Source organism: Trachurus trachurus (genome assembly GCF_905171665.1).
Source record: "Trachurus trachurus genome assembly, chromosome: 16".
In the NCBI taxonomy this organism is placed as follows: Eukaryota; Metazoa; Chordata; class Actinopteri; order Carangiformes; family Carangidae; genus Trachurus; species Trachurus trachurus.
In genome coordinates this window covers 14,703,096-14,729,894 of record NC_139902.1, presented here as the reverse complement: position 1 = coordinate 14,729,894, position 26,799 = coordinate 14,703,096, and the positions used below count along the sequence as shown (strand labels likewise).

The window sequence follows — 26,799 nt, the reverse complement described above, 5'->3', positions numbered from 1 at the left end:
CTGTGTGTGCAGCCAAGGAACGGCGTGAATGTGGTGACGTAGCGACGAGGACTGTTATGGTGCGTTCAAGGAAACTCGTATTTTTCCGACCGTGAAGTGGTACCAGTTCGATCTGGTACGAGTTCACCGGTCGGATGTTACGAGTGGCCGTTATAGTGACTTTCACCGGTAAAACAGGTCGGAAAAACACGAGTGGGTTGCCTGGAACGCTACAAAGTTGTAAGTTGTGACTTGAAGCTGTAATTTACGATTTCAAAAGCCTGCCTGGAACGCAGCATTAGCGAAAACGACCGGATCACTTACTTCTGCTTTAACTTACAATTAATGAAAACAGTTGGACAAGCAGACAGTTGATTCTGAAATCAATACTAAATTCTTCAAGAAAAGCAGACTCACCATCACCTTTTCTCCCTTTAGGTTGTTTTCAAAAAGACTGATGAATCACAATGCAGTGATATTTCGAGGCCACTTGGAGGCAGAGGATCCCCACAACACAATTACTGATTTATCAGACCTGATATTTTTGTGTTGTCACCTATTAAAGCAGAAGTGAGTGATATATTTGTGTTAATATACACTATATTACCAAAAGTATTCGCTCACCTGCCTTTACTCATTCTATGAACTGAAGTGCCATCCCATTCCTAACTCATAGAATTCAATATGATGTCGGTCCACCTTTTGCAGCTATTACAGCTTCAACTCTTCTGGGAAGACTGTCCACAAGGTTGAGGAGAGTGTTTATAGGAATTTTTGACCATTCTTCCAAAAGCGCATTGGTGAGGTCACACACTGATGTTGGTCGAGAAGGCCTGGCTCTCAGTCTCCGCTCTAATTCATCCCAAAGGTGTTCTATCGGGTTCAGGTCAGGACTCTGTGCAGGCCAGTCAAGTTCATCCACACCAGACTCTGTCATCCACGTCTTTATGGACCTTGCTTTGTGCACTGGTGCACAGTCATGTTGGAAGAGGAAGGGGCCCGCTCCAAACTGTTCCCACAAGGTTGGGAGCATGGAATCGTCCAAAATGTTTTGGTAACCTGAAGCATTCAAAGTTCCTTTCACTGGAACTAAGGGAATTTATACACCTGGGGCCAGGCCAAGTGATTAGGACACCTGATTCTGATCATTTGAATGGGTGAGCGAATACTTTTGGTAATATAGTGTAAGTCTTAAATAGTTATATCTTCCGACAGCAATCACTAGAGCGTTTGGACTGAAACACGGGTCTCTCAGTCCCTCTGCTCTGCTCTGAGCCGAAGAGAAAACATTTATCGTATCCTACAGTTTTTATCCAATGAGGAGAGAGAACGGCATGCAGGGCTGTGTGTGCAGCCAAGGAACGCCGTGAATGTGGCGACGTAGCGACGAGGACTGTTATGGTGCGTTCAAGGAAACTCGTATTTTTCCGACCGTGAAGTGGTACCAGTTCGATCTGGTACGAGTTCATCGGTCAGAAGTTACGAGTGGCCGTTATAGTGACTTTCACCGGTAAAACAGGTCGGAAAAACACGAGTGGGTTGCCTGGAACGCTACAAAGTCGTAAGTTGTGACTTGAAGCTGTAATTTACGATTTCAAAAGCCTGCCTGGAACGCAGCATTAGCGAAAACGACCGGATCACTCACTTCTGCTTTAAGTTTTCTGCAAACATTTTCCATTTTGACATTCTGACAGAGCAACAATATACCATATAGTATATAGTTTTTTTTTTTTTCTAAGCATATTGTAATACATTCTTAGCGTGTGCATTTTACACACACACTTATGATGATTGTCGGCCTGTCAGGACCATCTAGGACCATGATTCAGTTTTAACAAACCTATATTCATGAAAGTACATCTTTGATTTTTCTTCATTACAAAAACAATAAACATGACCACTACATAAAGGACAGCAAGCAAAGTGTTATTGATGTGATTCACTGAAGACATTTTAATTTACAGGAGTTTATAAAGTATTATCACTATATTCTTACACTGCGCACTGACTGGACTTGTTTGCCAAAATAATATTAAAATAATGTATATAGGAACACTTGCTTTGTAATGATTACACATTTAGTGAGCAAAATTCAATAGTTAACATGCTGATATTTGGTATGTTGTTGCATGATAATACCTGTGAGTCTCTCTAAAACTCTTGTCAGGGTGAGATATCTCAGTAACCACTGGATTACTTTTGCAATGAAATCATGTTCCATCTCTGGTGATATGAATTTTCAACTAAATTTCAAATGTATCCATATACATACAAAAGTGAACACTTGAGCCAGCCTCTACAAAAAAAAACATTTTTGCACACCTGCAATCAATTCATAATTCTGTCAGGACCACTATGTCAAAATAATATTTATTTACTTGCACAAGTTTTATTTGACAGTATGGTACTGTTCTGGGACCCCCTGCTCTTCCACGCACTTGCGTGGAAAGCCTGAGGCAGAGCACCTTCCTGCCCTTCATGAGCCATCATGAACGGCATACTGTAAGCAGGGAGCGCAGCAGCAAAGAAAACCCAGACAGAGCAACCAACATGAATAGAATGACAGGAGGAGCTGGGGTGGAGGTGGGCTGCAAAAAGCCGGCAGAGGAAGAAGCAGCAGCAAGGGAGGTGATGTCGGGCTAGAGCAGTTTAAATAGCGCGCTCTGAATGCAGTTCCCCAATAGGAAGCAGCTACGGGGAGTCAGCTGAGCCATCAGCTGATCTGCACCGGTGATGACAGCTACGCTGTGCTGATTAAAGCTTGACGTCATGGCCTGCCAGAACTAACGCTACGCTTGATTTATGCTTCTCTGCATGTTATAATTATATAATAATTATATAAAACAAGTTACATAATTATAATTTATGAAAAAAAAAACAATAGGCCCATCTAAGGAAAGTGAAATGAGTAAAACTGGTAACACACAATACCAATAAACCATCAAAAGTAGACGAGACTGTATAAGAAGCACACAGACAGACTAAAAAGAAATGAAATAGCTATATTTAAAATTTTACAGGTCAACACAATACTTAAATACAGTGCTGTCATGTTTCATTAATGTCATCCAGGTGATGTAATTTGTTATCAAAGAGGTCTTTCTCAGATACAAAAGCTTTTCTAGCGTTTCTCAGCTGTAAAAGATTAACTCATTTAACAACCAACAGATAAGGCCTGGCGGTAGCCACTTTCTGTGGAGGTTACAGGTCAACTCAGTTGAAAGATCTAAGCGTATTTTAACCTTTCATCAAAATCAGACACACAGTAGACAACATTGGCAAATCACTGTCACAAAATTAAGTTTTTGTCAAGATGTTGTCCTTCTTATATCAGCTAAAATATATTTTGTTTGTTTGTTTCATTGATTGTTTTTCCAAGTTCATCTGAAGTTTGTGTAATTTTGCTTTTTTTTATCTTTGAAAAAAATAATCCAGCTCTCACTGTCGCTTGCATTTTTTTTCTCATTGACTTTCTCTGTGTGCCTGTATGAGGGCATGCAGTTCCTGTGCATGTGTCGCCGAGGTTTTCCAGAAGAAAGGGTTAAAATAAAAACAAAGAAAAAAATGAATAACTTAAAGCAGATATCAGCTTCACGGCCGTTTCGGCTAATGCTGCGTTCAAGGCAGGCTTTTGAAACCGTAAGTTACAGCTTCAAGTCACAACTACGACTTGGTAGCGTTCCAGGTAACCCGTAGCTCGTGTTTTTACCATCCTGTTGTCTGTGAAAGTTCCCTATAACGGCCACTCGTAACTTCCGACCCGTGAACTCGTACCAGATCGAACTGGTATGACTTCACAGGAAGGAAAAACACAAAGTACGAGTTTCTTTGAACGCACCATGAGTTAGCAGCCCCCGCCCTTGTCAGGCATCAATTGGTCCTCGTGCTACGTCACCACATTCACGCGCATCCCTTGGCTGCACACACAGCCCTTCATGCCGTTCTCTCTCCTCATTGGATAACACTTGTATCCCACAAGGAAAATTTTCTCCTCGGGTTACAGCAGAGCAGAGTGACGGAGAGACTCGTGTTTAGGCTGAAATACTTCATGTAAGTGATTGCTGACGGAAAATAGGACTATTTAGGACTTATATTAACAAAAACATTCCACTGATATCTGCTTTAAGTGAAGCAATAAATACAGTAGCCTACAATGAAATTGTTACTTGGGTTAAAAACTTGGATTAAGTATGATCCACTCCACGGGCCCTAGTTTCTTAGACCGAGCGAAGTCTAACCTCAGGGCAGCTTCGCCACGCCAACGGGGCGTGGACCAGGTCCATTTCGCAAGATTGGTGGGCCGCGCAGTCAGACTTAGACCAGCGCAAGCCCTCCCCTCGTCCCTCCCACCGGCGCAAACGGCGAAGAGGGAGGAGACAGGGCGGGAGGGAGACAGGAGGAGGAGAGAAAGGCGTGGAGTGGGTTTGACACAGCCGAGTCAGATCTTCACCAATCAAATGAGCTCCTCTCCTCACCTTTAACTGCGCGGAGGGCTTCTATGATTTTAGTTGTAGTGTAATTACAACTGCACTTATACAAAATGGAAAGTAATGGATAAATATTGACTAAGATTTAATTTGGTTGCTTGGATACAGGCAAATATAGATGCAGATATCTTAGTGAATTAAATAAAACTTGTGAAATATTGTGACAATGGTGCTAAAATATATATATATATATAATAAATAATAATATACATATACATTTGAAGTATATGAAAGTGTCAAGTGCAGCCAATTTGATGGAGCTGAATTAATAGTAGCCTTATCTATGTTTTAGTTCTATTTAATGGTGAGTTATTTCAAACATTAACATGCATGCCCAACATGTAAGACTGTATGATTGTTTGTTTACACATTTAGTTTGATTTGTTTTGAATTTATTCTTACGTAGTTAGACCAACAGTGCAATATGTTTAAAGGGGGGATGAGTGGAAACACTGGGTGTCAGGTGTGAAAGTTTTTGGGGTTCAGTTAGGAGGGCCCCTTAGCAGAATTTTGCCTAGGGCCCCATGGGGGTCTGAACCGGCTCTGACTACTGGAAACACAAGAAGAACCAATTCACTAGCAAGGACCACACCACAACAATGTGCCATTAAATTATTGAATGTAATGTAATGTTGAGGATGGATGAATGGCTATTGTACAGAGTGGTAAAGGTGAATGAAGGTTGATGTCTGCGCTGCTGGTCTGGGAGGATGAACTGGAGACCGGCGGAGGGAGGCTCAGAGTGGGGGTTCGGTCTCGGCGTGGGTCAGTCCGAGCTGGATTCATGCCCCCCAGATAGTATACCTTGGAGTACCTTGGAGGATGTGCTGGTTAAATAGAGAGGGATGGAGGAGGGGAGGGAAGGATGGAGAGATGAGAGTGAGGATGATCTGAGAGAAGGATGTAGTTAGAAGGTGCTTCCATAAGGGGAAGAAGGGAGGGTGGGTCGAGAAATCTGAAGCAAACAGAGGAAGAGGGGGTCGACCAGGTATTTGTAGGCTTGACTGGAGGTGTGGTTGAGGCGTGGCCCTGCTCCCGAACTCAAAGTCAAGTCCAAATTATTATCTGTCTACGTCTGGACAAATATAGTGATTTAAGATACAGCAATTAATGCATTAATATAACTGAAATGTGGTTGTCACAATGACTGATTAACAGCTGAGGCAGATATCTGATTGTTGCAGTGGTGGTTCTTTGGAGTTCAGATAGTTGTTATTAAAACTCCTTGTCTCGCCAGAATGATAATTTGAGTTAATCAAAGAACATACAATGACGTTTTACAAAGATGTTAATAAAGCACTTAAATTTGAGAGTCTTACCTGTAAAGGCCACAGCAACGGGGCCGGCTCTACGCAGGGGCAAGAGGGGGCAGTGCCCCCTCAAATAAATGTCTTGCCCCCTCAAATCCAAATTTTAGAAGTTGAGAAAGCACATTTTAATATACTCAACAAATGTGTATATTACCAAAGAGAAAGAAGTTAAGTTGGGGGTTCAGACATCCCTCTATCTAGACATGCCGGTAGTCCGACACTTTTTGATACCGCTATTTTTTTTCTTCTTTTTTTTTTTTTACAGCTGCGATACCCAGGCGCGTCTCTCTCTCTCTTTTCTTTTCAGCATGCCTATCACCGGTTTGATGAGGGAGTGATGTTCTTAATCTCAACAACTAAACTATCAAGCCACAAACAAAACTGACACACATGATAAACAAACAGAACTATGCTGCAGTTTGTTTGTCAAGTTAACCTGTCACCTTCAGCACCACGGACAGCGCCGCGGATGAGCCGCGGAGAAGCTTCATCTGTGAGCGTCTGGGCTCTGGGCTTAGGGCCTGGGGCCTCATTTATCAAAACTGTATAGCAGTGTAAAACTGCTGCTACTAAATGTTTTGCTTAGCCCTACGGCGAAAATACACCCAAAATATTTACACCTTTTTCAGATCTATCAAACTGTGCATGCACAACTCTCAGCAATTTCTCTTTGATAAATCAAACTGGATCCAAGAACACGCACCTCCGTCCCGGAACCCCTAGACACAACCATATATGGTCAGCACGTGCATATTAATTAGCCATGTGCTCTGTGGAGCGACAACAAAGTGACAACGAAGACAATGGGCGGAGGGCGGGGGAAGAAAGCCAGATAGCTACGGCATCGGGCAATAAATCAGTCAGAAAAATGATATAGCATTTTAACAAAGCTACAATAAAAACAAAAACCTCCCAAATCTCAACAAAAGGGAGCAGAAAGAAGAATAATCTTACTCTTAATAATCTTAATCCTACAAATTGACAAAATTATCTGCAGTAGCACAAAAATCCGCCGAAAAAAGGGACAGTGTTCTTTTCTAAAATGTTCTGTCTCCCCCCCTCCTCTTCTCAGAGTACACCAGAATGCTTCACTCACATTTTAAAATCACAAAAATTTTCTGGGGGGGATGCCCCCAGACCCACCTACAGGTATTTAGCTACTCACCTTTTTCACCCCCTCTGGGTTTGCAATGCATCTTCAGGTATATGCACCCCCCCCCCCCCCCCCCCATATAATGTGGCTCTTTGCATTACAACAGTAAAAAATTTGGGCTCTAAGACCCTGGTTGGTCACCCCGACCCCTAGTTGGACAGGTCTGAAGGTAGAGGCCTGACAAAGTGCAATCCACTTCTCCAGGTTGCCGTTGGACACATAGTCAACAACCCAATTCAATGAAGTTACTATAAGCACAGAGAAAGAAAAGTGCTGGAGCATGATGTGTTCACATGATGCCCCCTTCACATTTCTGACTGCCCCCTCATATATGCCTGCCTAGAACCGGCCCTGCACAGCAACAATATAAAGTAATATGAACACATCCATTGGTGACTCTTCCTGAGACGTGCAGGTGAGAAAAACTCAGCCATCAGACTGAGACTGTCCAAATGACTCATGAACAGGACCTTTACCTCCGTGCTGCAATTCAAACTGATGACAGCCACTCACTAAACCTACACCCCTTCAGTGGTCAACAGCTGCAACCTGCCTCACTGTAAAATGAGTTGGTGCAAGTTATGTTTTTATTGCATGAAACCACGAAGGGTCAATAGTCCAATGCAGATTATTTCCTCATACTGCCTTTATATCAAATCCACACTCGCGCACTGAAATCATCAGAGGGAAAGACAAGGAGTGAAAACCATATAATTGTTTTTGGAGTTTTATTTGATGATACTGCAGAGGAAATGGCAGCAGCTGTCTTATACACTATCATCATTGCAGCCATCACAGGTGAGCTCTCAAAGCTTGTTACAGCAGATAAAAAAACATGTTGACACGTATTAGAAAAAACGTAGACTGATAGATAATGGAATAGAATTAAATACCCAACAGCATATTTTTGATGACATAAAAAAGCACATCTCAAGTTTGAAAAGTTGTTATGTCAGGAGGGAAAACCAATCAACCTTTTCTTTGTTATCTTGAGCTCTCACCATCTGACCCAGCAGAGCTCTCTCATTGTTGAGGAGAAGATATCTCAGTACCGATTCACCTTGAAAACATTTCTTCACACTGTATTAGTCAAAACATGCTAATTTTTGTTTAGTGTTGAACTGATTGGATTTTGGTGCTCAAAGGTCAAAGGTCACAGGGACTGCACCGAGCTCAAGAATTCCAATGCTGGGTCAATGATGTGATGCAAATTCTTTGTGTGTCCATGTTTAGTTCATTTCAAAAGGGTTAAAATTTGAAAATAAATGTATGATTAATGTGCACACATTCTTTTTGGGGGACCCAATATAACATTTCTGCTTTTAATCAATTTTAAGAGAATATATCGGAGAACTAGTAAGTACCGGTAAGTGTCTAAGTGGTGTAACCATAAAAACTTCAACTTTCTTAAAAACACTAAAATTCTGAATAATAATATGTTTGGAATGATCTTATACAGTATTTGTACTTTTTCATATGGTAATAAAATAACATTGTTCTAAATATAAACTTTAAAATGGGGAATCATGTCACTACATGAAGTCTCAAGTGGTGTAATTATCATTTAAGGGGACATTTTTTAATATTGTAAAGAAGGCCATTGACAAGAGAAGGACCCCTGATGATCACACCTGCGCATTACAGCTCTTTTAATTACTCATAGACTGGCCTTAATTACTCATATACAACATAATGTTGTCAAAATATCACTAGTTTATGATGGAAATTACAAAAACACCTTTGAGCCTGTGCAGTAGCTTTAAAATACCAAAATAATAATTAATTTAAAGGAGAAATATCACCCACATTCAAATTTACATACCGTATGTAAAATATACGTATTTACAGTACAGCTGCCCATTGTATGTCTGGTCGATAAGTGGTAATATAGATAACAGGATAACTTCCCTGTAGCACAAACACCTCAGGTCATTAGCCTATTCAACAGGAGGCAAAACTGACCATATTTCATGTGTCAGGTACAGAACTAGTGGCACTAATTTTAGGTGCTAAGTCGTGACAAACATGCACGTGAGCAACAACTGGACTGACTGGAGGAGGAACACAACTGTGAGGTGGTGATTGTGATTTCACCTCACAAGAATCTCAAATGTAAAACATTTAAGAGAAAATGTAACTGATTTAACCTACTGTAATCCTCAAATCTAAGAGCTTTTCACTAGTCCTTGTCAAAATACATCTTGTGTTTTTTAAGAAAACTCACATCATCCAGCAGTCAACCGACAGTGTGCTTTACAGGCCACCAAACCAAACTTCTGAACCACAATGACTGCAACAATTAACACAACTGCCACATATGTTTTGCAGTTGTGTTTAGTTTATAATTTACATGGTGATTCTTCTATCAATGATTTTAAAGCCACTGGACAACATTATCAAGTCTTCATTACAGTCGGTCTTTAACTATAACTCAAAGTCAAACTTGTCCTCCAACCCTGTCCTCATTATTTTTTTTATCATCAGCAGATTTTGTATACTGAGTTACCTGCTTCCTTTGTCTCCTCTTCTAGTTTGGAAAAGAGGTAAACAACAAACTTGAATTTGTCTCATTAAATTTCTTTCAGGAGCGACTGGTCAGCAAGTAGACGTAGAGCCAGAGGTGTATTCTTATCCCAGACAGACAGTCAACCTGGGCTGTGTCGTTAATGATACTGGGGTTCGGATCACACAGGTCAGATACACACAGACATGATGCAGTTCAATAGGATTTGATAGCTTCTTTATAACACCACACTCACACACTCATATCTTATGATATAAAAGTATAATGCAAATGTCTGACACATCTTTTTTTTAAATGCAGCTCGTTGATGTTGTGGTTGTTTACAACAACTTTGTCATGATCTGTGTCCTTTGAGTGTTCAATGTTTTTGTCTCGTGTGATGATCCCTGTGTCTTATCTTATTGTCATGTCCTTTGAGTGAGTTCCTGTTTTATTTTCAAGGTCCTGTCTTGTCTTCCTGTGTTCTCCCTCTTGTGATTACCTGATGTGTTTCACCTGGGTTGATTGCACCACCTCCTTGTGTACTTAACCTCAGTGTTCAGTGCAGTGCATGGGGACTGCTGGGGCTGCCTGCCTCCCAGCTTGGCGTTTTTTGTTTTAGTTGTGTCTGATTTGTTTGCATAATCCTTATATTTTGTATAAAACCTCTTCCTATTTTATTTAGTGTCTTTGTGTGTTGGTGTTTGGGGTCATAGGTGGTCCATTGTTATGTCTCTCTCGGCCAACATAGTCTGGGGCGTGACACTGTAACAGCTTTTATCACATGTAGACTGTTTTTATTACTCCAAAGTGCTGCTGAAAAAACTCACATCCATATCTGTTCCACTTTTGATAACGATGTGTTCACTGACCTTACAGCTAAATGTGCATGTCTCAAACCACAAAACACTTATCAACACAATGATAAATGAGGTCTGTTATTTTCTTAGTCACACGTCCTAACCATCAGTGTCTGCCCCACCACAGGTTGCATGGCTCTATGGAAGGATCCAAATTGCTAGATTTACTAGCGGTGTCCCCATATACCCAAACTCACCTGTTATGGGCAGAGTCAGCTTCTCACCCACTCCCCCAAACCTGACCAGTCCTTCCATCCAGATTAGTGATGTTAAGGACACTGATGAAGGGAACTATACCTGCTCAGTTTCTCTCTCAGTTGGCGTCAAAGAGGGCATCACTTACCTGGAAGTGCTGGGTAAGTCACATGATGGCTACATACTGTGTTTATACAGTGTTGAAAGGAGACACTAATCACCACCATCAGGAACTGACTGAGGATACTGTAGTTCAGTTAATGTTCCTATGAAAACTACAGAAAGACATTTACAACTTTCTGATAAGTTAATAATTAACTCTTTCACTGCCAAAGACGAGTTATCTCGTCTTAGCGAATCCAAGCGTAGTCTGCCAAAGACGAGATAACTCGTCTTAGCGTTTTTTTAATGGCAACGCCATGTTGAATGTCTTGCCCTACTCCTCTGTGAAGATCAGACTTGTATCATCAAAATAAAGTGCAGAAAAACACATTTGGATTGAGAGATATAAAAAATATAGCGTGTTTTTCCCCCCTCATGGAGCGGAGCGGGTGTCTGACTGCAGCGGCGCCGCTCCGTGACACTCTGGCCGCCGGTGAGAGCTTCGGGGGCGGCGGGGCTCATGGCGGCTCGGCAGCTCGTCGAAGCTCCGTGCAGCTCCATGATACAAAGCACAAACATTAGTAACAACAACCCCGTTGATCGCTCGTCGTTAGTCGTCAAGAGCGTTTGGAAAGTCGCCAGATTTTGCGAGAAATCACTCAGATAGCAGCTTGAAAATCCCGCGATCTACAGTAGTGTGGATGAGGAACGGACGGCGCCGCGGCGAACGTGACGAGAGCTAAAGATGGTGGGAGTGTCTGTTGTGAGCAGACTGTCTGTGGCTGAGTTCAGGGGGCGTCAGCCAGAGCTGTAGGCTGTGTGTAGATGTGTGTGTGAGACAGAGAGTGAGTGAGACAGAGAGAGTAAGTGAGGCCGCTGCCTGCTGACCAGAGGAAGCTGGATCTGATCTAAAGTGCCGTGTTTCGGCTACAAAAACCTGTCGAACTGATCCGCGCGCGCGCACACACACACACACACACACACACACACACACACACACACGCACGCACACGTACATGCACACGCACACGTCACGTACGCACACACACTAAAAAAAAGGAAAGAAAAAGTTGTAACTCAAAGAAAAGAAAGAAAAAAGGCTGCAGTAGTGTGTGTCAGTAGCTAAATGTTTTGTCTGTTGTCATCAAAAGTCATTTGTCAGTGTTGATTTAGTTGTTGTTTACAAGAGAACAACTGTACAGATGCTGAGGCATCACTAAAGCAAAATATAAAGGAGCCAATTGTACTGGTCCACCTGAAAATGATGGCCGACACAAAAACCTCTTTTTCTCAAGATTTTGGTGCCAAAATGGCATTTTGGGCTAAAGTAACCTATATTCAACCGTCAATTTCACAAGACTGGAACAAGATAGAAACAAACAGTTTTTTTTTGCTGGAAACTAGAGACCCTCATCTTTCCTTTGATGGGTTGAATGTGTATGTAGTAACAGTACATAATATATGGTGGGTCTACGGAAATCAGTCAAAAAGCTGGAAAATGCCTGGCAAGCTGGAGGAAGCTGCTGTGAGAATGGCTGGCAGTCAAAGAGTTAAGATAATCACAGAATACTGTATGTCTTATTGCGCACAGATGATACAGTGGAGTGCTAAGTATATTATGTGGCAATCAACAGTGAACCTGATGAAGCAACAGGCAAAACCTGTTGTTCGATGCTTTTAACCTTTGATAATAAATACATTTGTCAATCAGCTCCAGTGTTTTTCTACTTCTATTCATCCTGCACCAGCTAGCACCTAGGAGAAGAGACACTTGAGTAGATATTTTACAGTGAAATAAGTTTAGTATTGTTTTGACCAATATGTCCCAGTGTTGTTGTTTCAGGGACTTTCATTTTGAAATTATTCGTGAAATAAATTTACTTAAAGGAGCATTATCGCAAATCCAAATCCTTAATTCGGCCACGAGATGGAGCCAGGCGGAGCTTATCAGATATAAACAAGTGGGCAGCTGTCAGAGAGGGACAGCAGCCTCGTTTAGTCCTCCCCCTCCCCCCTCCCCCCTCCCCCCTCCTCCCTCCTCCCCCCTCCTCCTCCCTCACCAGGCTGAATGAACGTGCAATCGCGGGAAAAAGAAAACTAGCTCTACGTCGCGCACAACCACAACAACGACAACAACAGCAACTGCAACTTCCTCCTCCTTAATAACGCTGAGAGGACAGCTGAAGAAAGACACGGGACGTGGAGACAAAGTGTTCTACCAGTGATTCAGTGACTGTGAGCAGCCTAACACTGCTACATTACTTACTGTTCCATATTTGTCCGGTTCGGAGGTCGGATTTGCGAGTTCCGAGTGCATTTTAACCCAGCAAGCGCCGGGCCGGCTTGGATCATAACAAAGACAAATGCTGCATTTGCCCCACGGACACTATACTGTTGGCGATTTTTTTTGTAAATTTATTTATGGCTCCCCCCGACCCATCTTTTGCATATTTCATCTTATTTTATGCTATTACTGCTGTATTTGCGATAATGCTCCTTTAATTCATCCAAAATATATTGTTTCCTGTGGCTGTAAAAAACTAGCCTGGCTCTCGCCAGACCCTTGTAGTTCCGCAAAGCTACGCTGAGCTCCACACAAGGGTCTGGGACTGCTCCATAGGCGATTCATTTCAGAAGGCGGGGCCTTGTAAAAAAATCTTGTATGTGATTGGATAAACCACTTGTCCGTTATCTTGAATGACGTGCTACTTCTTCGGTCGGAAGAAGAGCGAAAACATCCTTGCCACCAATAAATGCCTTCAAAACCGTTCTCTGTTCATCTTTCAAAGAATTAATATTCGATAGATTCGACAAAACAGTTGAAATAGCAGAATCAATGCCAACGCACGACTCCTCACTGCGAGCCGCCATTATTGTTTGACTCAAACAGTCGCTTCAGCGCTACGTCACACCTCAGAAAGTCCCGCCCGGCGATCCTGATTGGTTCATTATTTTTTGCTCCGGGGAAGAAGTTTGCATTGGCCTCGAGTCCAGACCCTTGTGTGAAGCTGAGCGTAGCGCCTCTGGTGGAGCTTTGCGGAACTACAAGGGTCTGGCGAGAGCCAGGCTAGTAAAAAACAAAACAAACAACAACTTATTGCACATTGCTCCTGACCACTTACAATCAGTACGTACTGGCAGCATAGTATGCGGTTTCCTGTTGATGACTCCTTTAAAGGAACCATATGTAAGAAATCTAAAGCAAAAAGTCCTAAAATCATTCTAATACACACACAGAATCAGGAATAACGTTGATATAACATACTGATCTCACCGACAACAGTTCGCCTGTCTCTGGTCGTCATATTTTATGATCCAACGGTCAGAAAGTGGAGAAGAAACGGAGCGGCTTGTGTTGTGTACTGTACTCTGCAGTAAGACAACTTATGTGTTGGTTCATCTACGGTGTGAAGAACACGCACTAATCCTGTAGATGCGGGGTTACAGTGTTTCTTGCTTCTGCTGTGTTTTGAATTTGACTGCAGCAACAGTTTTGGCCACATTCTTACATACAGCTCCTTTAAAGCAGAAGTAAGCGATCCGAACGTTTTGGCTAACTTCTTGCCAGCCGATGGAGTTAGCAGTCCCCGCCCTCGTCATGGATCTATTGGTCCTCGTCCCTACGTCACCACATTCACGCGCATCCCTTGGCCGCACACACAGCCCTTCATGCCGTTCTCTCTCCTCATTGGATAAGGTTGTAGGATACAAGGAAGTATACAAGAAGTTTTCTCCTCAGCTTACAGCAGAGCAGAGTGACTGACAGACCCGTGTTTCGGACCAAACACTCTATATAAGTGATTCCCGTCGGACGATATAACTATTTAAGACTTATTTAACACAAATATTCCGCTTACTTCTGCTTTAAGTGTTTCAACATGTTTGTTTTTTTTAGAACTGACATTTATAGAACTAATGGAAAATTGTGAAATGGAAAGTTATTTTTGAAAGTAAAATTAAATACTGTCACCAGTTTATGTAGTATAAAATAATCGATTAATAAATTAAAATGATTAGGTCCTTTCTCACACTAATGTATAGACATATCTTTTTTCTAATCTAAAACAGCCCAGGCCCCACTCAGTGAGTCCAGTCTTTTGTCAAATATCTGTTTCCCCACTAGCTCTACCCCCATACAAAGAGTAAACACTCTCTCCACATTACTATGGATGTGAACTGACTCTTCTATCTTCTGACCTTGTTGTAAAATCTGTGTTATTTCATGTATCCCACTTGTACTAATATGGCTGGAGTATTGGTTGTTTAAAAACTGTAAATCTCAGAAATGAGAAATCTCACACATGAGTGTTGACCATTGACTTGTCTTGATGTGGAGAAGGAATTTGAATCTCAATGATTTACATAAAAATAAATATTCTACCACTTGACCAACAGAGAAAATAGTGGACGCCTCTGTCAAACCATCAACAAACCAGCCAGAAGAGGGAAACTCTGTCAACCTAACCTGTGAGGCTGCTGGCTCTGTCTTCACCAGGAAGTGGATGAAGAATGGAACAAACCTGACTGAGAGTGACAACATGATGTTTTACAATGAGGGCAGAGTGTTGTCATTTCTGTCTCTGAATAAAACAGACAGTGGAGAATATTCATGTATCCTCAGCAACCCTGTCAGCACCAGGGTTGCTAAATACAACATGGACGTTATCTGTAAGTAACTTGTTGTACACTGTATTTACTTTATTAGATGTAAGGTGGTAAAATAAGGAGTACACTGTAATTTCTACCCCCACCCCTTCTCTCTCTCTCTCACACACAGTTGGACCAGACAATGTTCAAATCCAAGGTCCCAGTCATTTAACTTTGAATGAGATCTTAACATTAACCTGCTTTGCTGAGTCGACACCATCTTCTACTTTCACCTGGAAACTGAATGAAAGAGCATCCTCCATCCATTCTGCTGTGCTGAAGAAACGCATCACAGGTGTTTCTGACAGTGGAAAGTACATCTGTGAAGTGATGAATAGTAAAACTGGGAGAAATTCATCTGCAGTGCATGAATTGACTGTTTTAACAGGTACTAGACGATGTTGATTGTTTTGTTGATGCATTTTGATGACATCATTATACCTCTGATTGTCTGAAGTGTAGCAGACTCCCTGAAGATTTGTCTTACTAACCCTTTCATGAGGTAGACACAACATTGCTTTGAGAGGCAAAACTTCACAGAACTTCCCTTTAGCAAATTTGACACATGTTTTTACAAAATGTATTTACAAAATGGTAGAAAAACCTTGTTCTTATCCCATCTTCTATTTTAGACGAAACACCTGCACCCTGTCCAGCTGGCTGCATCGCTGGAATAGTGATCGGCTGTGTTGTCCTGATTGCAGTTTGTGTTGTTTTGATTGTTCTTTATAAAAAAAAGTACGTAGGAATTATTTTAATATGACATATTGTGTTTATAGGTTGAACATACTTTTGTATTCCTGTGTCATTCAGAAAATTTGTTGCTGTATTGTAAAATTTCCATTTATTTATTTATTTTACAGATTCAGTAAAGACAGACAGAATAGTCGGAGAGAGACTGAGTTGCCGCAAAGGTAAGGACTCAGCCCTAGCATGTGGTCCACACTCTACCTGTTGAGCTACATCTGCATAATTTTATTATTAATTGTCCATAAAGTACCTAAAGGTGATATTTTATTTTCTCAACAACAACAAATTACCTTTTTATGTTTATGATTATGCAGAGTCCCATTACAAATAAACAAATAAATTAAATGAATTATTGTTGTTACTATTATTGTTATAACTCACATATACATACAGTATAACTGGCCACATTTTAATAATACCTTGTTCCTAATATTTAGAAATAACAGAGATCCCCTGCCAGAGAACACTGGTAAGTGTTGATCTGAATTTACATTACTAGTCACTCAGACTTTTATTTGGATCACCTACAGTCTGCAATTAAGTTCAGTTTTTATATGTATACATTTTTTAATTATCATTATCATTTTTTATTTGTTTGACATGGAAGAAGAATACCAGAACATTCAACCAGTATACGAGACCACAAATTAAACTCTATGATCTTTTCTGTAAGGTAGGTTTTAATGTCATCATTCCGATTTATTTAAAGGGCATTTCCAGTCATAATCAATGTTTACCTCAGGTATCAGGTCACCTATGATCAGTTCATTTCATACCATCCATACTCCCAACTGCAGCGTGTGGATGTTTATATTTTTTGTTCAAGAATCTATCGTTTTTTCAATGTTCATTAAAGGGGCTCGGGACTAATTTTAAAATTGTTCTGTGGTCCCAAGTAACATACTTTTGACGATCATTTAAATTTTAAAATTCGCTTTACAATTAAATTAAATCAAAATTCGGACTTACCATGGCTTCCGTGTTGTTCCTTTCCGGGTCAGAGAACACAACAGCAGAGGGACTCTGAGGCGTTTGTTCTCTGACTCGTAAAGGAATGATGCGCAAGCCGCGGTAAGATTGGGACCACAGAACAAATTTGAATTAGTCTGGAGCCCATTAATGAACATTGAAGAAACGATAGATTCTTGAACAAAAACAAATATAAATGTCCACACGCTGCAGTTGGGAGTATGGATGGTATGAAATTAACTGATAGACATTGATTACGACTGGAAACTGTTACTGTATTGTTTAAATCTGAAACTATAATTACTGAAGATGTAGTTAAAATCAAAACATTAACACTTTAATGACTTGTCCATTTTTTTGTCCTACAGATGATCGGGGGGGAAATCGCTTCAATCACCAATTCTTCTCCTGCAACATTGATAAATCAGAACTTGGAGAAAGTGGATCACCATAACAGAATCACAAATTTATCAACTCTGGTGTGATATTATTGTGTCATTAAGTTTTTATCATGCATAATGTGTAGGTAAATATTTAATATTTGGACATTTAAACAGATAAACAATAGCACTTTTCTGTCGTGTTTCCTTTCTGATAGACTAGTAGGCTGGTGTTACTGACAGGTTTTTGTTTTATTTTCAGAAATTGACGCTTAGACAGATCTTGTTTTGTTTTATTAATTTAAATTTATTCAGAACAGCCACCTTGTCCTAGCCTCTCCCATATTTTGACAATAATGTTTTTGAACTTTGTGTTTAATATAAAATAAACTACCTGTTTATTTTTCATATGACTCCTTCAGTTCTCCAAATAAAGGTGCTCCAGAATAGGATCACCAACCCAACCTTTACTGTAAATAGAACACCAAATTAGGAGGGTGTGAGTGGGGCAAGTCTTGTGAGTGAAGCAGTGAAGCTCAAGTTGGCCGCCTATAGCTCACAGGCGTGAAACTAGAAATGGCTTGACTTGATTTTATCTTTAGTTGAGGTCACCCCCATCTCCAGAAAAATATAGAAATTTATAATAAATAAATAACAATAATAAAAAATGATACTGAAATGTGGTTGCCATTCCAACTGATTACCATCTGAGACAGTTCTGTTATTGTTGTATTTTTCTTTGTTCATGGATTGGTGGTCTGTAGAGCACACTGTCTGTTTTTATCACTGGTAGGACTTTTCAAGTTCAGCTTAAACATTTTAAGCTTGAAATTCTTGAAGTGAAGTGAAATTACATTCACCAACTCACAGTTCACTAGCAAGGACCACACCACAACAAAGTGCCATTAGACGATTTAATGGGATGAAATGATGAACGTGAATGAATGATATTGTACAAGAGTGGTAAAGGTGCGGGGAGGTTGATGTCGCGTCTCGTCTGGGAAGATAAACCGGAGACCGGCGGAGGGAGACTCAGAGTGGGGGTTCCGTCTCGGCGTTGTTCCGCCCGAGCTGGATTCGTGCCCCCCAGACAATGCTGTGGAGGAGATCTGAAAGGGAATGCGTTGGTTAAGAAGAAAGGGATGGAGGAAGGGAGGGAAGGATGGAGGGATGGGAGTGAGGATGACCCTGGAGGAGGCTGGAGCCGGGAGGCGCCTAGACAAGGGGAAGAAAGGAGGGTGGGTCGAGAAATCAAGGCAACTGAGGAAGGAAGGGGTTGACCCGGGTATTTGTAGGCTTGACCGGTGATTAGAGGTGTGGTTGAGGCGTGGCCCTGCTCCTGAACTTAAGTTAACTCTGTGAACTTTCATTTTTATTCTTTTTCCAGTCAGTGTCAGTCCAGTTGTAGTTGACATGTCAGGACTTACATAGCACCTAGAATTAGTGCTACTGTATCTGACACATGTGAAATATGGTCAGTTTTGTCTCCTGTTGAATAATGACTAGGTTTGTGCAGATTCTCATTATGCTACAGGGAAGTTCACCTTTTATATATAATTTATCACCACTACATCATTTTGATATGACCATACACCAATAAAATCAGCATAAATTCCTGAGCTTTGGCCAAAATATGTTCCGTAGAGTCACTGATTTTGTGGGTTTCAGACTTTTTTCAAGTTGAAGTCTCGATTTCCAGATTATTAGCTGTGTATTTTCAGAAAATACCAACAGATAGTTCTCAGGGTTGTGATTCGTGGCCTGTGGAGCACACTGTCTGTTGGGTACTACAACTGAATGTGAGTCTTCTCAAAGAATATACAATGATTTTTGACAAAGGCTAAACTTAAATCTCTTAAATTTGAGGGTCTTGCCTGTAAAGGCCACAGTGACAATGTGAAGTAAATTGAGCACATCCATTGGTGACTCAGGAAGGGTCAATAAAGTATGGTGCAGATTACTTCCTCATACTGCCTTTATATTTGGAAATCCACACTCTTGCACTGAATTCGTCAAAGGGAAAGACAAGGATCAAGGATACCATTGTTTTTGGTGTTTTACTTGATGATACTGCAGAGGAAATGGCAGCAGCTGTGTTATACATTGTCATCCTTGGAGTCGTCACAGGTGAGCTCTCAAAATTTGTTACCGCAAATTAACGAACATATTGACAATTTTTTTTTTTAAACTTGAAAGATAATGGAATAGAATAAGATGTAGAACAATAGAGTGAAGAATACAGTATATCTCATGACAAATTTGAACAAAAAAAGCATACATTGAAATTTCTGGGGTTTGTGTTGCACCTCCTCACAAACTTACGTAGAGCCTGTGCTTTTCGCATCTAGAGAAACTAACAAAGTTTTTTAGTGATTTTTTTCTTTTAAATCTTGTCTTTCAATTTTAACCTCTGATATTTACCCCATATTATTTTTGACGAGATGAAACAAATACTTAACATTTATACTTCAAGCCTTTCCTTACTGTTTAAACATTTGTTCTGCTCATAGTGTTTATTGCGAATGATTAACAAAGTTGGACAACAGTGCATTTAGTAAATTACCTATCACTTCCTCATGCTGTGTTTGCTGTCACTGAAGGGATCAAGAGTGAAAAACAAGCTGATACACATCATCATCCTGAGAGACGTACTGTATGGTATGAGCTCTCACCATCTGACCAGAGAGAGTTATCTCACTGCTGAGGACCAGATATCTTCAAGTTTCTTCATATTGGAATAAACATGCTAGTTTTTGCTTAATGATGATCTGATTCAGATTTTGATGCTCAAAGGTCAAAGGTCACAGTGACTGAGAACACATTGTGGACAGAGCTCAGGTATTCTGGTGTTGATTATACTGATATCTGATCAGATAAAAATGATGAAGGGTTAATAATTTAGATATAAAAGGAGAACTTTCCTGTAGCATAACGGCGTCCTAAAAACACTCTGGTCATGAGTCAACAGGAGACAAAGCTGACCATATTTCACATGTGTCAGATACAGAACTAGTGGCACTAAATTTAGGTGCTACATAAGTCCTGACAAACATGCACGTAAACTGCAATAATCACAAAACTGCTTTCGCTGTTAATCAGGGAAATGGAAATGCAAAGCTAATTATTTGGATGGGGGTGATCTAAACTCAAGTCTTCATCCATGAGAGTATACAATGCATTCTTCTTTCTGTGTTCTAATTAGTTTTTGTTTGTTTGCTTGTTTTTTTTTTTTTTTTTTTTTTTTACATACAGTATGGACTCTCTCATCAGTGATTCTATAGCCACTAGACAATATTGTGAAGTCTTCATTACAGTCTGTCTTAAACTACATTTGTCTCCTCCGGTTTAGTCTGGAGTCTGGACTTCAAACCTGTCCTCTGACACTTCCACACTGTCCTCATTAATTTATTATCAGCAAGTTTTGTCCCTGCTTCCTTTCCTTGTCTCCTCTCCTGGTTTGGAAAATAAGTAATCAACAGACAAAAATTGTCTCTTTCTCTTTCTTGTAGGAGTGACTGGTCAGCAAGTGGTCGTCGAGCCAAATGTGTATTCTTTTCCTGGCCAGACAGTCAACCTGAGCTGTGTCCTCACTCCTCCTGGGGTTCACATCTCACAGGTCACAATCACACAGACATAACGCAGTTTTCTTTGTTTCAGTTAGGATTTGATCACTTTTTTATTAAATTCTAGGGCCCTAGTCTCGTGGACCGGGCGAAGTCTAACCTCAGCGCAGCTTTGCCACGCCAACGGGGTGTGGCCCAGGTCCATTTCGCAAGATTGGTGGGCCGCGCAGTCAGACTTAGACCAGCGCAAGCCCTCCCCTCGTCCCTCCCACCGGCGCAAACGGCGAAGAGGGAGGAGAGAGGGCGGGAGGGAGACAGGAGGAGGAGAGAAAGGCGTGGAGTGGGTTTGACACAGCCGAGTCAGATCTTCACCAATCAAATGAGCTCCTCTCCTCACCTTTAACTGCGCGGCGGGTGATGCGCGCTGCAAGTTTGTCATTTTATACTTGGACATGGACGGAGGAGACAGCGACGCCAGAGGCCGAACCTCTCCCCGGAGGAAACAGCTGTGCGGTCCGGAGGTCCGAGATCAGAGTGACCAATAATGAGTTTACTAATATACTTAACCAGGATTGATCTGATACACTGAGAACCGGTGCTCAGTGTAAGAAACAACAACTAATAAACTAATGAAGAAACTCACATTTATTCAAACCCTGTGTAAGCAAGATGAGAGGTGTAGGCTACACTAATCACAACATAAACAAACACCATGAAATCAGCGTAAAGGACGCGCTCTCTCTCTCTCTCTCTCTCTCTCTCTCTCTCTCTCTCTCTCTCTCTCTCTCTCTCTCTCAATTTCAATTTTCAATTTCACAAGCTTTATTGGCATGACTGTCAGTACAATATTGCCAAAGCATTACAAAAATGGTAAAATAACACATACAATATAAATAAATAAACAGATAATATAATAATACAGATGATACTGATGAACAAACAGTGTAGATATCATTTAGCAGGTAAAACTCAACAGGAGCAGCAGCAGCTGCTCATATAGAGGAGCTCATGTTGAGCAGCTCATCTCTCTTTTTGTGACAGGCACAAACATATTTTGCTGCTTCTAAAGCAGTGGCTCTTTGTTCTCCTAACAAATGACAGAATTTGTCCTGGTCTGAGAGTTGGGTGAAGTTGGGTGTTGTTAGTGTGATGTTAGTGTATGTCTGTGTTCTGATGTGTGTGTATGCGTCACAGTGTAGCAGGAAGTGCTGCTCTGTCTCCACCTGTCTATGTGGACAGAGCTGACAGAGGCGCTGGTCTCTGGGCAGCCAGGTCTGTCTGTGGCGGCCGCTCTCTAAAGCCAGGCTGTGGCCGCTGAGTCTGTACATAGTCAAGGTTTTCCTCAGTCTGGGGTCAGTTACTGAACTCAAGTAATCTGCCATGGAGTATTCTTTGTTTAGGGCCAAATAGCATTGCAGTTTGCTTTGGGATTTGGTTGTACATGTCCAATAGTTGATGTAATTGTAATAATCTCTCTCTCTCTCTCTCTCTCTCTCTCTCTCTCTCTCTCTGTCCGTCTCTTTTTTTCTCTTTTTTTTCTGTGATAGAGAGTATACTGTAGTAGGCTATATACTGACTATCTGATACAGAGGCTGTTGTGGTGGACTAAGAGAGATGATTAGATGATTTGTGTTTTGTTTTTCATTACGGCTGCCTGATGCGGTCGCTCGCGCTAATGAATTAATAAGTAAATAAATAAATAAAGCGATCATCACAAGGGCAGAGTGCGTATCTCAACACGGCAGCGACATGCAGTCATCCACCCTCAGTCCTGCTTGGGACATCCATAGCTGCTTTTCAGTGCCAGTTCGTCCCTGCTGTGTTAATTCAGGTGGAGTTTCCTTTACGCGCCGACAGCCTTTGATCTCTGCTTTGATCTGACGTCAGATGTGACGGGACAATCTATATAGATATAAATTCACTGTTGATTCCATTAGTTGCATTAAATAGTGGTTATTGTGGATATTTATTGCATTGAAATGTGTCTGGAACTGTGGAGATCTGCCTGTGAGGTCTTGGTGACGTGTGTGCACTGCAGGTCAGTCAGTCAAACTTCCACTGCACCTGCTGCGCTTCGCCCTGCGCTGAGACTAGACCTGGTTGGAGGTGGCGAGCTTTCAGCGCAACCTCGGCGAGACATTTTCGCACAAAACTTCCACTGCACCAAGCTGAATCTGTGACGCCTCCCCCTGCTGCGCGGCCACGCCTATCTCAGCGCAGCGCGATCTGCCAATCTTCCAATCTGACTTTGCGCTAGGCTGTGCTGGTCGAAACTTGCATTAGACCAGCTGCGCTACCTTGCACCACCTGCGCTGCTCCAGGAAACTAGGGCCCCTAATGTCTATTACATCCTGAAAATGCAGAACGTTGACATGGAGGTTATATGGGACTAGAGAGAGAGAGAGAGAGAGAGAGAACTGGCCGTGAAAAGCTTACATCCATACCTGTTCCACTCCTTTGTGTATAATGCTGTGTACACTGACCTGTGAAGTTTACAGCTAAATATGAATGTGTCAAAAGACCCTCCAATGTCACTTATCAACAGCATGATGACTGAGGTCTGTTGTGTTTCTCAGTCACTGAACACATCCACTCACTGACCCTGAGTCTGCTCCAACACAGGTCACATGGAGCTATCAGCCAAAGGACAGGGAGAGGACCAACATTGCTGTATTTGCCCCAAACACTGACCCCAATTACCCTCCGTCACACCTGAATGGCAGAGTCAGCTTCTCACCCAGTCCTCCAGTCCTGGCCAGTCCTTCCATCCAGATTAGTGGAGTTAAGAAATCTGATGAGGGGAACTACATCTGCTCAATTACTACCTTCCCGGATGGCCCCAAAGAGGGCACCACTAACCTGGAAATGCTGGGTAGGTAAAGTCCACATGACTGTGTTTATACAGTCTTTAAAGGAACCAAAACTATAAAAACTGTGAAAACCATGGAAAATAAACATCTTTTATACACTTTCTAAATATTACAGTATATAGCATAATTGCTGAAGGTTCTTGGTCTTATTGCATACAAACACAACATTTCAGTCATTTCAGTATTGTTTTGACAATGTGCTCCAGTGTTAGAGATCTTAACATCAGCCATAACTCCTCGTCATTATTGTCTGTGCCTTTATTTTATGATGGCAACTACACTAAAATTGTGTATTTTCACAGAACCAGTCTCCAATGTAACACTAACTCCCAGCAGCACAGACCTGGAGGAGTTCAGCTCTGTCTGTCTGTCCTGCTCCTCCTCTGGATCCCCCCTCTCCTTCCTCTGGCTGAACAGCAGCTCTGAGGTCACAGCCAGTGACAGAGTTCACATCACTGATGGAGGCTCCACTCTCACTATAGTCAATGTGACCCGTTATGACCAGGGACCATACAGGTGTCATGTGTTCAATACAATCAATAATGACACCAGTGATCCAGTGCTTCTCTCCATCAGCTGTGAGTCACTAACCTGCATGCTCAGACCTTTTTTTCCTCCTTCATGTAACATCAACACATTGTTGTCATTTAGAAAATTATGTTAATTTGCTTTGCTTTGCACAAACATTTGTTTTTCTTTGCTGCTAAATTTTGCATTTTAATCATTTATACATTCTCACTTTGAGTCAGTGTGAATGCTATGTGTCTTTTCATGCTGCTAACATTACAACCTAGTGACTTTTTTTTATTTTATTTTTTACCTACATTCAGTTGGCCCAGAAAATACCCGCTTAACAAAATCTCCATCACAAGATCACTATGAGGAAGGGTCAGACATCAGTCTGATGTGCTCAGCTGACTCCAGACCCACTGCCCAGTTCACCTGGTTTTTGAATAAAGAGCCTGTGACTGATACTGGATCAGAGCTCAGACTTATGAACATTATGGAGAATCAGAGTGGGAACTACAGCTGTCAGGCCTTTAACAACAAAACTATGAGAAATGAAACATCCCAATCTTCAGTCATCTCTGTCCTAAGTAAGTTTGACTTCATGTTTATACAAACTTTTTTTTTCTAGTCTGCACAGAGACATTTGTATATTATATTAAACTGAAGCCTAATTCAAAATAATTTGCAATGACTGATGATGTGTCAGTCAGTCAGTCAGTGAGAATATGAGGGCAACATATAATTATTAGCAATTAATTTGCATAATTTCAGCAAATTAACTCAAATATTAAACAAGACTCTGAGCCAGACAAAAACATACATTACTTCCCTGCACTACAAATGTTCCCTGTTATAAGTAGTAGTAAAACCACACAGCACCAGCCTCCAGTGTAACACTAACTGCCAGCACAGACTTGGTGAAGTTCAGATTATGTCGGCAGAGCAGGTACTGTACACTATTGTCATACAACTGACAAATTATCCCAAAAGACTGTGATGATGTGATAAAAACATTTCTGGATGTAAATAGACTCTTCTATATTCTGACCTTACAGTAAAATCAATGATGATGAACCTCAACTTCCTTTTTTATCAGCTCTCAGTAACTAGTTTGTTCCTGTTTTCATATTTCATTAAATAAATTCTTTATCTTTTGTCCAACAGAGAGAATAGTGGACGCCTCTGTCACACCATCAACAAACCAGCCAGTAGAAGGAAACTCTGTCAACTTAACGTGTGAGGCTGCTGGCTCTGTCTTCACCAGGAAGTGGTTGAAGAATGGAGCAGACCTGACTGAGAGTGACACCATGATGTTTTACAACGAGAGCAGAGTGCTGTCATTTCTGTCTCTAAAGAAAACAGACAATGGAGAATATTCATGTATCCTCAGCAACCCCCTTAGCAGTGATAAAGCTAAATACAACATGGACGTTAACTGTAAGTAACTTGTTAAACACTGTACTTTTATGGTGGTAAACTAATGAGTGCAGTGTAATATCTAACCTCTCACTCTCCCTTTTTCTACTTTTCCATTTCTGTCTTTTTCTCTCAGTTGGACCCGAAAATGTTCAAATCCAAGGTCCAAAAAAATTAAAATTGAATGAGATCTTAATATTAAACTGCTCTGCTGAGTCGACACCATCTCCTAGTTTCACCTGGAAACTGAATGAAAGAGCATCCTTCATCCATTCTTCTGTGCTGAAGAAACGCATCACAGGTGTTTCTGACAGTGGAAAGTACATCTGTGAAGTGATGAATAGTCTAACTGGGAGAACATCATCTGTAGTGCATGAATTGACTGTTTTACCAGGTACTAGTCAGTGTTATTGTTCATATTGTTGATAGTCTTAAATAACATCATAATTCTGATTGACTGAATAATCACAGACTTCCTGAAGATTTGTCTTACAAACCTTTTCTACATGAGGTAGATTTATTCTCAGCTTTTAGAGACATAAAACATCCACTGTTTTTTTATTTTGACAAACCACTTTTAGGTTGTCCGGCTGGTTGCATCGCTGGAATAGTAATCAGTGTTGCCCTGATTGCTGTTTGTGTTGCTCTCTTTTTTCTGTATAAAAAAAAGTAAGTCGGAAATCTTATTTTTTATATGGGTAAACATAATTGGCATAAATGTATTTGGTATTCTGCCATTTAAAAATTTCAAAACCAGTTGCAGTATTTTTGTTAGTAGTGGTTCATTAAAGCAGATATCAGCTTCACGGCCGTTTCGGCTAATGCTGCGTTCAAGGCAGGCTTTTGAAACCGTAAGTTACAGCTTCAAGTCACAACTACGACTTGGTAGCGTTCCAGGTAACCCGTAGCTCGTGTTTTTACCATCCTGTTGTCTGTGAAAGTTCCCTATAACGGCCACTCGTAACTTCCGACCCGTGAACTCGTACCAGATCGAACTGGTATGACTTCACAGGAAGGAAAAACACAAAGTACGAGTTTCTTTGAACGCACCATGAGTTAGCAGCCCCCGCCCTTGTCAGGCATCAATTGGTCCTCGTGCTACGTC

General features: G+C 41.2%; 1 protein-coding gene across 1 annotated transcript in view; it reads left to right on the top strand.

Moving 5' to 3' along the window:
* Positions 1-25,723, top strand: part of LOC310999241 (cell adhesion molecule CEACAM5-like) — a gene marked incomplete at both ends in the record, with an annotated part of 29,269 nt that extends 3,546 nt beyond the window's left edge. Inside the window, 3 exons of the mRNA XM_083989565.1 lie at positions 24,071-24,346; positions 24,599-24,865; positions 25,443-25,723. Coding sequence (XP_083845691.1) covers positions 24,071-24,346; positions 24,599-24,865; positions 25,443-25,723 — 824 coding nt within the window. The remainder of the gene's footprint in view (positions 1-24,070; positions 24,347-24,598; positions 24,866-25,442) is intronic.
* Positions 25,724-26,799: the final 1,076 nt, after the last annotated feature.